Source organism: Ilyonectria robusta (genome assembly GCF_021365365.1).
Source record: "Ilyonectria robusta strain PMI_751 chromosome Unknown BGZ61scaffold_26, whole genome shotgun sequence".
NCBI lineage: Eukaryota > Fungi > Ascomycota > Sordariomycetes > Hypocreales > Nectriaceae > Ilyonectria > Ilyonectria robusta.
This window is the reverse complement of record NW_025764460.1, coordinates 401339-414056: the sequence shown is the minus strand read 5'-3', so window position 1 is coordinate 414056 and position 12718 is coordinate 401339. Positions and strand designations below refer to the sequence as shown.

General features: G+C 49.5%; 5 protein-coding genes across 5 annotated transcripts; 4 read left to right on the top strand and 1 right to left on the bottom strand.

Annotated features, from left to right (window-relative positions):
• Positions 1 to 399: 399 nt before the first annotated feature.
• On the top strand, positions 400 to 2754 carry BGZ61DRAFT_558337 (heterokaryon incompatibility protein-domain-containing protein; the record flags this gene model as incomplete). The annotated part of the gene is made up of 2 exons (XM_046255718.1): positions 400 to 872; positions 983 to 2754. The coding sequence occupies exons 1-2, from the start codon at positions 446 to 448 to the stop codon at positions 2752 to 2754; spliced, it is 2199 nt and encodes a 732-aa protein (XP_046098181.1). The 5' UTR covers positions 400 to 445.
• A 1910-nt stretch (positions 2755 to 4664) lies between these two features.
• BGZ61DRAFT_461192 (uncharacterized protein) lies at positions 4665 to 5086 on the top strand. The gene has a single exon (XM_046247107.1). It carries the CDS (start codon positions 4772 to 4774, stop codon positions 4988 to 4990), a length of 219 nt encoding a protein of 72 aa, XP_046098180.1. The 5' UTR covers positions 4665 to 4771; the 3' UTR covers positions 4991 to 5086.
• A 1917-nt stretch (positions 5087 to 7003) lies between these two features.
• On the top strand, positions 7004 to 8086 carry BGZ61DRAFT_498319 (uncharacterized protein; the record flags this gene model as incomplete). Its single annotated transcript, XM_046251267.1, has 4 exons — positions 7004 to 7203; positions 7384 to 7841; positions 7894 to 7903; positions 7936 to 8086. The coding sequence occupies 4 exons, from the start codon at positions 7004 to 7006 to the stop codon at positions 8084 to 8086; spliced, it is 819 nt and encodes a 272-aa protein (XP_046098179.1).
• An 895-nt stretch (positions 8087 to 8981) lies between these two features.
• On the top strand, positions 8982 to 10408 carry BGZ61DRAFT_430080 (uncharacterized protein). Its single transcript, XM_046243798.1, has 2 exons — positions 8982 to 9317; positions 9368 to 10408. The coding sequence occupies exons 1-2, from the start codon at positions 9237 to 9239 to the stop codon at positions 10352 to 10354; spliced, it is 1068 nt and encodes a 355-aa protein (XP_046098178.1). The 5' UTR covers positions 8982 to 9236; the 3' UTR covers positions 10355 to 10408.
• A 168-nt stretch (positions 10409 to 10576) lies between these two features.
• BGZ61DRAFT_509554 (major facilitator superfamily transporter) lies at positions 10577 to 12517 on the bottom strand (the record flags this gene model as incomplete). Its single annotated transcript, XM_046252012.1, has 6 exons — positions 10577 to 10671; positions 10719 to 10943; positions 10989 to 11685; positions 11735 to 11929; positions 11975 to 12187; positions 12254 to 12517. The coding sequence occupies 6 exons, from the start codon at positions 12515 to 12517 to the stop codon at positions 10577 to 10579; spliced, it is 1689 nt and encodes a 562-aa protein (XP_046098177.1).
• Between the last annotated feature and the right edge of the window lie 201 nt (positions 12518 to 12718).

Below are 12718 nucleotides of genomic sequence, written 5' to 3'. Positions count from 1 at the left end.
AATGATATCCTCCATGCGTTAGTGCTTAGGTACATCTAAGCCTAATTTTTAACTTTATTTCGCACGTTTTTGGCTTAATTCTCGGGGCGTTTTATCTCGGGCCGCGCGGGAAGCTACCACCAGCAGTACCATAGTTGCCAACAAAGCGCCGCCGCTATATTTTCACCCGTTGGATTGAGGATGAAAGGGGATATGCCCTCAATCCGCCGAGAAAAAACTGGTGCTTATTATTGAGCAAAAACATGCAGTAATTGATAGAGGCTTATTTATTTCCGGATGGTGGGCTTACTGGGATTGCGACCTCGCCTCCAACAATTAATTAGGCAGCAATGCGTCAAGAATAAGGCTGGTCTCATTTCTCATCCCGATATTCGCTTCGTGCCAAAGCTAAACTCAACACACATATTAACAAATACATGCAACAGAGATATCTTTATCCCCAGACATGATATGTTCCGTTTTCCAGAGCATTCTCAATCCTTCTCAGAAAGCGGTGGCCGCCTCGATTCTAGACAAGAAACTGAGGATTCACCACTCATCTCACAGGAGCCTCAAGCGCTCTGTTGAATTAGGATGTTATGTGTGCAATCGGTTTTGGGCCAGCCTACGGCCTGCTGACCGTCGCCTGATTACAACATTTGCCAATTCCGAGTCTGATTTCGAAGACAAGACCGATGTTTCATCGATCGGTGCGGCTGCCGAGCCCACGAAACCGTTCGTTACGGCATTTCGTTTGGAAGACGGCCCGCCTTACGGCCATCTTGGATGGTACCAATTGAAACTGGCTGTCAATTTGAATGCAATGGCTGTTCCGGACACGGTACCTGGCAGAACAGGCTGGTGCGCGACCTTTTTGTTGCAGCCTCAAGATGGTAAGATAACGCAGAGACAGTCCTGCACGCCTCCTCGCTTGGGGAGCACTGCCCAAGAATTCATGGTTCAAATTCTATCAGTAAATCTCTTTGATCTAATAGATATATAGGTTCCTGCAAGAGAAACATCGGCAAAGGCCTTTCGGGGAACACAATGTCTGCCAAGACGTTTTCTCTCGCGAAGAACTGGATTAAAGACTGTGTAGCAAACCACCAACAATGTAACAAAGTTACTCCGGGAAAGCGTTGGTATCCAACTCGCCTTCTTGAACTTGGGTCTCCCGACCGTCCAGGGCGACACTGGCGGCTGATCGAGACAAATCATGTTGCGGTCGAGGGTCCATACATAACCCTGAGTCATTGCTGGGGCTCTGCTGAATGTATGAAGTTGACGACTGATAATTACGCTAGTATGCTCCTTGGGATGCCCTCGACGCTTCTGCCTCAGCTCTACCAAGACGCGTTACATGTGGCTTTCAATTTAGGTATTCGATACCTATGGATTGATTCCCTGTGCATCATCCAGACTGGGGATGAGCTCGCCGATTGGCGACACGAGGTAGCCCTTATGAGCGAGGTCTATTCGAATTCGTTTTGCAATATCTCTGCTATGGATGCGCCGGATTCTCACCATTCCATGTTCTGTTCCCGGGATCCGAACTCACTGTGCCCGGAGATTGTGCATCTCGCTGTTAACAGTCAAGTTGCTCCGTACCTGATTTCTCACACCACATTTTGGGACAGCGAAGTTTCTCTCGCTCTGGTCAATACTAGGGCATGGGTACTTCAAGAACGACTACTATCTCGTCGTATATTACACTTCGGCGAGCGCCAGCTCCTTTGGGAATGTCAAATGAAAGACGCTGCCGAGGTCTACCCAGATGGCCTGCCCCCCGAAATTTCGTCTTCTAGCTCCCGCTTCAAGTCCCTTTCTCCCGATCGCTATACTTCGGGAAACGATAGCAACGTTGGAGGTCATCTTATGTGGCAGCGAATTGTCGAGAAATATACGGCATGCGCTATTACATACTCCAGTGATAAACTCGTCGCTCTTTCTGCTATAGCAAAGGCCCTGACGCCGGTTTTGCAAGATGAGTATGTCGCCGGTATGTGGCGCCGCTATCTGGCATGCGAGCTGCTCTGGAACGCAATTACGAATCGGGAGTTGGGACTGGAAATATATCGCGCTCCAAGTTGGTCCTGGGCGGCAGTGAATGGAGCTGTTGACCCCGGCCGGCCAGATATTGAAGATACGGACATGCTCATGAAGGTAGAAGCCCTAGAGCTAGACTATTCAACAAATGACAGGACTGGTCTGATCCGAGGTGGGTGGTTACAGCTACGCGGAGTACTGAAGCCAATACTGCTGTTGAAGCCTTGTTCCTCCGAGATGTCTAATGGCAGAGATTGGGAAATAATCGTCAATGGGACCCATTTCAGTACTTTGAACGACTTCGAAGAGCAAGGGCTACAGGTTCAAGTCATGCTCGATGCTCCTCACAATGACTTTGAGGAGCAAAACGCAAAGGCAGCCTTGTATTGCATGCCAGGCAGAGTACGGAGGGTCGATAACGGGAGTATATACGTTCTGCTGTTGGAGATACTCGATCGGGCGAGGGGAATCTTCCGTCGTATAGGGCTTGCTCGTGGGTGGGTGGCAGACACTCAGGCGAGGATTCTGGCTCGCAGCGTGGAGGAGAGCCAACTTCCATGCGAGGAGTATTTTAGCAGCAGGAAGGGACGGAAAACAACACCCAACTCATTAACTTACCCTAGGGGAAATGCACAGAGAGTCGTCGCACAGGCGTCTAGGCCGGTCAGCCCGAAGCTGCACCAGATTACGCGTATGAGGTCGGATCAACCTGAGGCTTATGTCTCCTGATAGGGAAGCATCTCATGAGATAGAATATCGGGTCGGTCGCAGGAAAGTTCGCTGGCAAGGCATCAATAGGGCCTGCGGCAGCCCGATATCTGAGGGAGGTTGAAGACAGAGGTTGGACGGGGAACGAAGTAATGGCAAGAAGGTTCAAATAAATCTCTCAAAAATGAAGGCAATCAATTAATCGACTCCCTAGCAGCCTCGAGCCCTTCCGGCCTCTCTGACTTCTAGGAAGAATCTCTGATAAAAGAAAAAAAAACGATGATTTTCCCCAGTGACGGCACTGACCTCCCCTTTTAACCCCATCCGGGTCACCCTAGAGACATCCCCGCTAGCGACCAGCTAGCCCAAGTGTCCCTAACCGCCTGTCACAGTATACACAAGCCGGCCACTTGATACGGGTCATCTAGTTGGATCTATCATTTGAGACTTTTAGCGTCACTATATGGAATACGAAGTTGTGCTCTGCGGTAACATCGCACTATTATGCAGTAGATCAAGTGACTAGGGCGGTCTCTGTGTATCAAGAGGCCGGTGAGCAGAAATTGTGCGTAAATCTGACTGGGAATTTATGTCTTTGAAAAATGTTATTAAGATAGTATTGCATTGCTTAGTAGAGTTAATAGAAGAAAGTTAAGCTGAATAAGGATACGCTGCCTGATTTTGGATAAATAACGCTTTTAGTAGATTTCTTTATTTTAAAAAGGCAATAACAGAAGTATCTTAGAAATCCCTGATATATACTATTAATTTAACTTCTATCTACTCTCTTAAGATACGTAAGTTATTAATATAAAGTTTTAAAAAAGATTATAATTAAAATATTGATTATTATAATAACGAAATATTAATTTTTTAAATGTATAAAAATTAAAATCTATATAAATATATAAATAATTAATTTAAACCTCTTTTTTTTATATAAAATATCTTCTATTTATTTTTCTACCTAAAAAGCTATTATATTTACTTTAATAATAATAACGATAATCAGTCTAACTAATACTATAAGTCGTACTATATTACAGTATATTATAAATTAGATAACTGCTAATTCGACTCTTCTCCTTAGCTAACAAAGAAATATTATCTCAGTACTGGATCAAGTCTAGTACTTTAAAGACCCAGCTGAAGCTGAGGCCCGACTGGCCTGGCTCAGCAACATAGATCGGGTCAACCTAGCGCGGCTAGGTTGCCGGGCCGTCTCTATTACGGCCGAAGATAAAGGTCTGAAGATTTTCTGGGTCGAAGGTTGACAGGCGAAGGTTTTGTGGGACCGAAGGTTATTATATATCAAGGTTATCTTACTCTAATTCACTTTGTTGAGCAACACAATGTCCGACATGCACTATGATGACAGGAATTTAATAATTTGTACACTTCATTCTACTTCGATAGATGTACCCATCTAACCAGGTAAGAAAATATGACCAACGAGTAGCAAGCGCCTCCCTCCATCAATGGCTGATCAAACGTCAAGGAAGCGTATCCTCACTGGAGACTGGGCTCCCCTTCAAGGTCCAGTTCAGAGACACCGAACGAGACAACATCCCTCCATAAGGAAATTCCCTATTGAATTCAGTGGGGGAACAACTCGATTGTGGGCCCCACGTAGTGCTTTTTCGCATGGAAAACCCAGTTCACCCCTCCCAGAACGAAAGCTGTACCCACAACGGCCGCTGTGTAATCTGCCAGCAACTATTAGCCCTGGAATGCAACGGGGTGGGGCAGGAAGCTTTCCGTACTCGCCCTTGATTGAGATTGTGCCGTCACCCCAGACGGCTCTCAGCGAAACCGACTTTGCGCGTGGATACTTCCATGGGCTGAGGTCGGGCCACCGTCCCGTAGTCATCAATAAGGAACTACCTGGCTTTGTCGGGAAACGGCTATCTATATCCTGTTCAGGGAAGCCAGCTACCTAATCAAGGAGGATGTAGTGAGCGTCAAAGATGTCGATACCATCATAGAGGCGAGTCTGGGGCCGCGATTTGCGACTCAGGGCCCTTTCAAAGCTTACCACATGGGAGGCGGTACGGCAGGCATCCGGGGGCTCATGCACAACTTGCAGGGTACGATCCAAGATGTTTGGGACAGTTTCGAGGATCTTGGTTTTGGAAACGGTGATGGCTGGGAGGAAAAGGTGATGACGCAGACGGAGGAAGCCTACGGGATGCCAAACTCGGCACAGTTCACCGCCCGAGACAAGCAGCTCCGGAGTGTGCTAAGAACTCAAAAGTGAGTTGATCAAATGGTGATGGGTGGGAAGGAGGAGAGAGGTTGAAGTCTTCACGTCGAATATCGCCGCGACATGGGAGGAAGCCGAATACATCACTAGGACTACTGCTATTACCTTCATCACAGGTCCCATATCTGTCACTATAGCTCCGATAGCCGTTTACCCACCGCCGCTCTCGTGATAAGATTATAAGATATGTGTCAATCACATCCAAGATGTGGCAAATCAAGGAGAAATGCTGCCGTAGTCTGACTTGCCAGGTGAATAATGCCCGATACTAACGCTTACTTGGTGACCAGATAACTCCGCGCACGGCTGGCCCGCTCGCCTGGCAGACCAGTGTCCCCTCTTCGCTGATAAGGCAATACAATAATCTTCAGCGTGACTCCTGCTATCGCTGAGGAATGAACTAGTCGCCGTGAGTGAGCCGTGAGTGAGTCCCAATCCTCAAATTACCTCGAGGCCAGCCAAGCCAGGTTAGGTTGCCTAAACAAATTTGCCGCTCATTTAATAGAGAGTATTGCTATTCGCACACGTTCAAAACGCTAATCGCACACAAGTACAATTTTACACCTAAGCTTGATGCAAGGTAATATTCCTCGCCTGTATACCCACCCTCAGTTTCTTATTCTAAGAAAGTTTCAGTTTCTATCCTAAAATAAATTAAAAAAGAAATTTAAATAGCAGAACTTGGAGAATAAATACTAAGAATAAAGCTTATTTAGTTTTCTTAGATTATACTTACTAAGATATATATTATTAAGACTTCTTAGTGAAATTCGCCTATATACTTAAGTGTGCGAGTAGCATTTTGAATGCGAATAGCAATACTCTTCATATATACTGGACTTACTATCGCCGTTGAGTGGTGTGCGATGAGGTCTTCTCAAGATGCTTATCTTGCCGGAGGCTGCCAGTTAGGTGTGGGGGTTATAGCATACAGCTAGTTTGGGTTAATAGTGAGACAGGCAGGTATTCACAACCGGCAGTACGATATGCCCTACTTTTCTTTCTCCAATCATAGATGGATCGTGCCCCCATGGATCGCAGCTATCCCGCGACCCTCACGATCCAGCCAATCACCCTTGCTGTATAGGCAGTTTAACCATACGTTACCAGAGGCCTACGCTTCCTCAGCTATCAACAAACCTAGTTACATCAAACTACCTTTGACATATTACCAGACCCGTGGCCTATATCGCTCACCTTGTGTCCTGATTAGGTACACTAGATTATACACTTCACGTCCTAGCCTACCCTATACCCCCGTACAGGAAGCTGGGTAATTACATTCCTCAAGTATAATTTATATTATTTACTCTGTTATTTCACACTTTAAAATCACTGTGCCGCCCCACCTTAATTAACGTAAGATATTAGCTCATATTAGAGTTGTCTGTGCCACAAAGGTGTTTCAAACTCTTGTCTATCCACTTCAAACATCGTCTCATGACACGAGAAACATGCAAGCGGAAGTGACGACACCACCATTAAACAAACAGCACTTCACGCAGGGTATACTGGTCGACAAATAAGTGCAAAACATGCTCAATGGCGGCGCGATGATCCTTCGAATCCCTGTGTAGTGTGAGACTCACAATCTATCCGCAACTTGGCCGAACAGGCCATCCTCGTATTCACATGTAAACGTAGTAGCAGCTTCCTTCTTCGGTACACTTAAACTTGGGAGAGCCTTAACTCAAACACACCAACGGAGGGAATACAGCACCCCCACATAACCCGTCGCCTCGGAGAATTTTAACATGCCGAGACGTGTCGGAGAAGTTTCAAGGTAGAAATGATCAACCAAACCATTGACTAATTTGTGGACACCAAATGCATGGTTCACACATCAGCATCACCTTAGATGTCACATTCACCATTGAAAAGGTTTAAGCTTGCCCAACCATAGCTATAATAAACATGATCCGCTCAACCCCTTCATCGCTTCAACCACGACATTCTTCCTCTTCCTGTTCATCTTCGAGCTGGCACTCATTTTTCCTTTGCTTCATAATGAAATTCCTCAAGTGTCTTGCTTTCGCTTCACTGGCAGTGGCTGCACCTGTCCTCGATGCCCGCGATTCGACTCATCTGGATGTGCAGCTTGAGAAACGGGGCAGTTCTAAGATGAAGGCCATTGTTCGAAATTTGGTTCCTCTGACGTCATTGTTCTTAAGACTGGTACCATCCTGGATAGAGGTAGCGTTGAAAAGGTCCGGGTGACCTCTGGAGGTAACATTGGCCATCATCTTTTGCAGCGTTGTCGTTGACTAATTAAAGCAGAGGGAAATGTCCCCTTTGAGTGAATTCGTGTTGCAATCAGTCATGACAACCTACCCAAGAAGGCTTTTGTCCACGTTCCGGCTGGCGGATCGGTCGAGAATGAGTTCGAGAATTGCAGAGATTCACGATCTCTCCCAAGGAGGCTACTTCGATATTCGGGCCGTCGGTACTTTCCGCCATGGCAGAGACGATTATAAGACCATTGCTGGAGTGATTCCCTACCACTCGAACCACGTCAGGGCTTTTGTGGATGGAAGGGAAGCTTCCGAGACGTACGCCACATACCGAATCAAGCGCGAGGTGAAGCGATCCAAGGTTTCGGGATGTGCTGGGGATCAATTAACGGCGGCCCAGAATGCTGTGGCGGGTTGCGCTGAACGGGCCCAGGCTGCGTATGGAGCTGCCATGAATGGCTCTGATGCAAAGATGGTTGAGTATTTCAAAAAGTCGGACCAAACGACCCGCAATACTGTTGCGCGAGTCTACCAAGCGATGGCTTCCGAGTGCGGCACCGCGGACTCTTGCGAAACCGGATACTCCTGCACCGACATTGACAGCTTATGCAGAGGTTAATGTCTGTGTAACGGTGTACTGCTCTCCGTATTGGACTACGCCCGCAGTAAGCACCGAGTGTCACGCCGGAGACCAAGCCGGCATCACAGCCACGAGATGAGCCACCTTGCTCAAATTAAGGGCACCGACGACTACGACGGCTACGGATACGAATTTGTCCGCAGTTTGACTGCTGAGCAGAATATTAACCACGCGGATACGTATATGCTTTTCGCCAACGCGATTCGGGTTGGTTGCTAGGTGGATTTATGCTGTACAACTTGGGGCTGGTCCGATTGACATGTTGATATGGCGACTTGGTCATGTGAGTAAAGGACAGGAATAAAAATGTTAGAGAATGATCTCCCGGAGTCAAAGATTTCCGCTGTTGCTTTTGCTGGACACCAAATGAAAGTCAGTGCACCGAATACATGCTGTTAACGTCCTTGGCCAAGGTGATGTATGGGCCAACTTCAAACCAGAAGCGGCAAGGTACAGTGGCTAAAATTGATTGCCGGCCGCGATGCCGATTTTTAGCTCCTTCATGATGGCATTTGGAATCAAGCTGCTGACAGCAAAGCGCAATTGTAGACTGGGCCAAGAAACGGCAGACTGGGATTAGCGGCTGGGCGATTGGAGGTGTGGGCCAGACGACACGGTGAGATTAATTGTGATCTTCGGAGTACGGCGCCATTACAGCATCAGATGTGCAGTACACCAACGAGAAAGACGATGATATTTGTGCCTGACTAACGGGACGAAGCAGGGGAATCCATCCCAGGTTTCAACACATCGTACGTGGGAAGAATGGCACGATAAACAGCTGCACCGTTGTCACGTCTGGGACGTCTTCACGAAATGCCGCCCGTATATCCCTTGTACTTGGTAAATAAAAGGTTCGCTAGCCCTACACCATGGCGCTCAACGGCCGCTCTGATTTGCCCGCCGTGGCAAAAACGTCATGCCCTGGCATCTCCGGCACCGTCACCGAGGGAAAGACAGGGAAGACACGACGCAATGCTCAGCTGCCCCGCACTAATTGCCACCAGAGGGGATCTACTACGTTGGAACTGGTTAGTGACATGGTTCGTGAGACTGTCAGAGAGATTTGCCAAATGACTTGCTCCCTAAGCGAGCCCGTCCCGTCGAGAGAATGCCCTCCCCCGCGTTCCCCAGACATCCACCGCCAACCAGATCCGCTCGCTAGCCGCGACTTGATGCGTAAATGCGGCAGATCAGGAGACCTCCCTGCCTCTGAGAAGCGGCCTTTTAACTGCCCGCGCCCCACCGCCGCTTGGCACAGCTTTTCCGCCTCCTCACTGCGCTCGCCACAGCCGTGAAACCTCTCATCACCATTTCGGGGTCCTGGTCCTGGCCTTGACGAGGGAGGCGTTTGCCTCCGGTCGAGAGAATGGCATTGTCGAGCTTCGCCCATGGCGGCCTTGTCCGGCGAGCCGCGAGGGACTACAGCGCCGAGGATGTCCTGGTCATTGTAAGCTATGCGGCGTGCGAGACGGTCCTGGTTACTGACGTAATGTCTAGGTCTCGTTGACTGTGGCCTTGTACAACGCCTTTGAACTGCTCAGCCTCATCTTCATGACCTTCAAACGACGCCACGGCCTCTACTTTTGGGCCATTTTCCTCGCGTCATTCGCCATTCTTCCCTACTGCATGGGCCGCCTGATTGTCTACTTTGACCTCACTCACAAGTCGCTGGGCATAACGATTGAATGCATCGGCTGGGTGTTCTTGGTCTCTGGTCAATCCGTCGTCCTATACTCTCGCCTCCACCTGGTTCTAAACGACCACACCATCCTCCGTGCCGTTCTGATGATGATTATCTTCAACGCCGTCGTTTGGCACCCGACGACTATTATTCTCACCTATGGATCTTACTTTAGCCCACAACCAAGCCGAGGCAACTTTGCGTCTGGATATAATATCGTCGAGCGAGTACAAATGACCTGCTTCTGCCTCCAGGAGTTTATCCTTTCAGGACTGTACATCTGGAAAACTCTGGACATCCTGAGGACTTCCCTAGGAAATAAACGCAAAATCATGTGGCATCTATTCGTCATAAACATCATCATCGTCATGATGGATATTGGCCTTCTCGTGCTCGAATACATGGGCCATTTTCACTGGCAACAGGCAGTCAAAGTCGCCTTCTACTCGGTCAAACTGAAGCTCGAATTTGCCGTCCTCGGCGAGCTTGTTGATTTCGTCCAGCATCGTGGAACCAATACCGCCCTCAACACGAGTGGGTTTGTCGAGCTCTCGAGCACTCGCACGCAAACGGGGGACAAGAGGCAGTCTACAGCCAGGCCGGATGCGATGCACGTCGAGGATACGAAACCCACCGCCGTGGCCGCTGGAGCTGATCCGAATGCGACAAGCCAGACGAGTGAGGAAGATGCTGCCGTCGCAGCGAGAGCATATCCTGGAAACGACTCGTTTGATCAAGGCGAGGATCAGAGTACGAACCAGATGTATGACATTGCGATTCAACAGATATCCAGGTCAAAGTAGTGTATTTCATTTTTTTATACCCCATTGTCTTTGGAAGTAGTCCTTGTGGAAGTAGAAATCTATTTGGATATTAACCCAGTCTTGTAAACCAAACGCCGCTTGTATGATGCTCCGTGTGCTCGGTGAAATATTCCAGCCTTGGACCCAACCACTGTGTTGAATACTTGGGCGAGCACTGGTCGTGATTATCGTATCGAGTTCTCTGCATTCTCCATCTATTAATTATGGCCCCGGTGCCCCCGGGGGTTTCATGGCCTTGGCTTGTGCCATTCTGGCCGCGCGCTGTTTCCTCCATACAGGACCCTGGACTCGAAGCACTGCAAAGTGGTTAGACGGATGACGTTGTTAAAAGAATCAAGCTTACCCATGACAGCTCCTCCAACCAGGACCAAGTCCACAAGTGCCAGTCCGGTAAAGCACCACCCAGCTCCCATCTTGTTCACCAACGTGGGAATCAGCAACGCCGAGATTGCAGCAGCAGGGTTGCGGAGGAGATTCCCCAAGGCAAAAGCCCCGGCTGCCTGCTGCTGGACACACTCGGTCAAGAAAGCGGTTGTAGCGACAAACACCCAGTTCATGCCAAAGCCAGCTAGTCCAGGTTAGCTCTATTGTTGTCCAACTGGAAGCAACTTACTGATAAATGTGGCGATAATCACCAGTGCCGGGTGATAGGTCTTTTCCACAAACCAGCCAAACATGACAGTGCCGACGAAACAGATGATGACTCCGTAAATCTGATCTGCCAGACGGTTCTCGGGGTCTACCTTGCCGTCATCGGACTCGTAAATGGCCTTTTCGCGTCGGTAGTCGGAATACCAACCACCAAGCAAGCTACCAACGATCATGGCAATACCAACGGCCAGAAAACCAGCACCGGTGGCGGCCGAGTCCCAGTGGTAGCGGATAGTGAGTTCTGTGGGCAGTTGGACAGCCATGCCAAAGTATGTCGAATACAGCATGGCCGTGTTGAAGCTGACAATTCCAATCGGAGGGTAGGTGAACATCTTCCAGTAGCCCTTGAAGGAGGGCTTTGGCGGCGCAGGACCTCTCTGCGACTCGGGGGCCATTGGAGAGAACAATTTTGGAGGAAACATAAAGTACCCCGAGTCCTTATATATACTACCATCGCCAACTCTTGCTTGGAGGGTCTCTGGAAGGCAGAAGATGATGAGGAGCCAAAGCAGGAAGCCACCAATGGCGAGGAAACCAAAGATCCATCTCCATGACACTGCTCCGATGGCACCGCCGAAGACGGGGCCGAGGACCGGACCAAGCTGAGGACCCATGAGGAAAATGGACATGGCAAACGCTCGTTTCGCGGGCGGAGTGACCTAGACTGTCAGCGCGTTGGAATTACTTGGGATACTCGAGGGAACCTACATCAGCTACCGTTCCTGCACCCATGGAAACCACAGCGGCGGATCCAAAGGCTTGGACTATGCGCAGAAAGACGAGTGCGCCGTAGTTGGAAGGCACAGCGGCGGATAGAACGTTGGCGACGATGTAGATGGCGAGAGAAATGATGTACAGAGGACGTCGGCCCTTGACATCGGCGAAACTTGACCAGAACATGGGCTGTACATGTTAGCTAGCAACACGTCGAGATTGCGACCAACTCACTGCAATGGCAAAGGTCAGCATGAAGACGGACACCGTCACGTTAATCATGGTGGCGCTCGCGTTGAATTCCTTCTCGAGAATCGGCAGCGCGGGCAGGTAAATGTTTCCCGCCAGCGGACCAAAGCAGCCCGCCGTGGTCACGACAGTGAGGATGAAGCGTCTGCGCCATGGCGAGAAGGCAGTAAACGGCTTGGGCGGCTTCTTCTCGACGTCCTTTGGCGGGTCGGCCGGTGAAGGCCCCGTGGGGTTTGCGTCTGCAGGGTCGTCGGCCGCTGAGACGGGCTTGTACGCCTGGTATCGCTGGGCAGGGCGCTTGGCGTTGGCTTTGGAGTATTTCGACGGGTAGCGGAAGGGAGCTTGGGAGAAGGAGTAGGGTTGGTGGGCGACGGGGTTGATGGGAGGTTGGAGAGTGTCGAGCTCGTGGTCTGATGGGCCGGTTAATGTGCTGTCCAACAGCGGTTTTGAAGCCGTCTCGGGCGTGTCTGGTGGGATATCGTCGCCGATATCGATCGAGGGCCTCATTGTGTAATGGTCGGACGCCATTGCATCTACGGGACGATTTTCAGATTGGAATGTTCAAGTCCAGATTCCGATGCGATTCAGACGACGGGCGGAAAAGTGCCGTGTGATGGCGCGCTCCAAGACCCAGCGAAGCGTAAGCGGGAGACGAGGGAAATTGAAGCCCGACGACGAACGAAATAATAAAAAAAGAGGCCACAAGATTTAGTGTAATGCGAATCAATA

What these genes read in the sequence shown, in the direction of transcription:
- BGZ61DRAFT_461192 (XM_046247107.1), top strand. Translation starts at nt 4,772, where the DNA reads ATGGGAGGCGGTACGGCAGGCATCCGGGGGCTCATGCACAACTTGCAG.
- BGZ61DRAFT_430080 (XM_046243798.1), top strand. Translation starts at nt 9,237, where the DNA reads ATGGCATTGTCGAGCTTCGCCCATGGCGGCCTTGTCCGGCGAGCCGCG. An exon ending in CCGAGGATGTCCTGGTCATT is followed by an intron (nt 9,318 to 9,367) that starts GTAAGCTATGCG and finishes CGTAATGTCTAG; the next exon opens with GTCTCGTTGACTGTGGCCTT.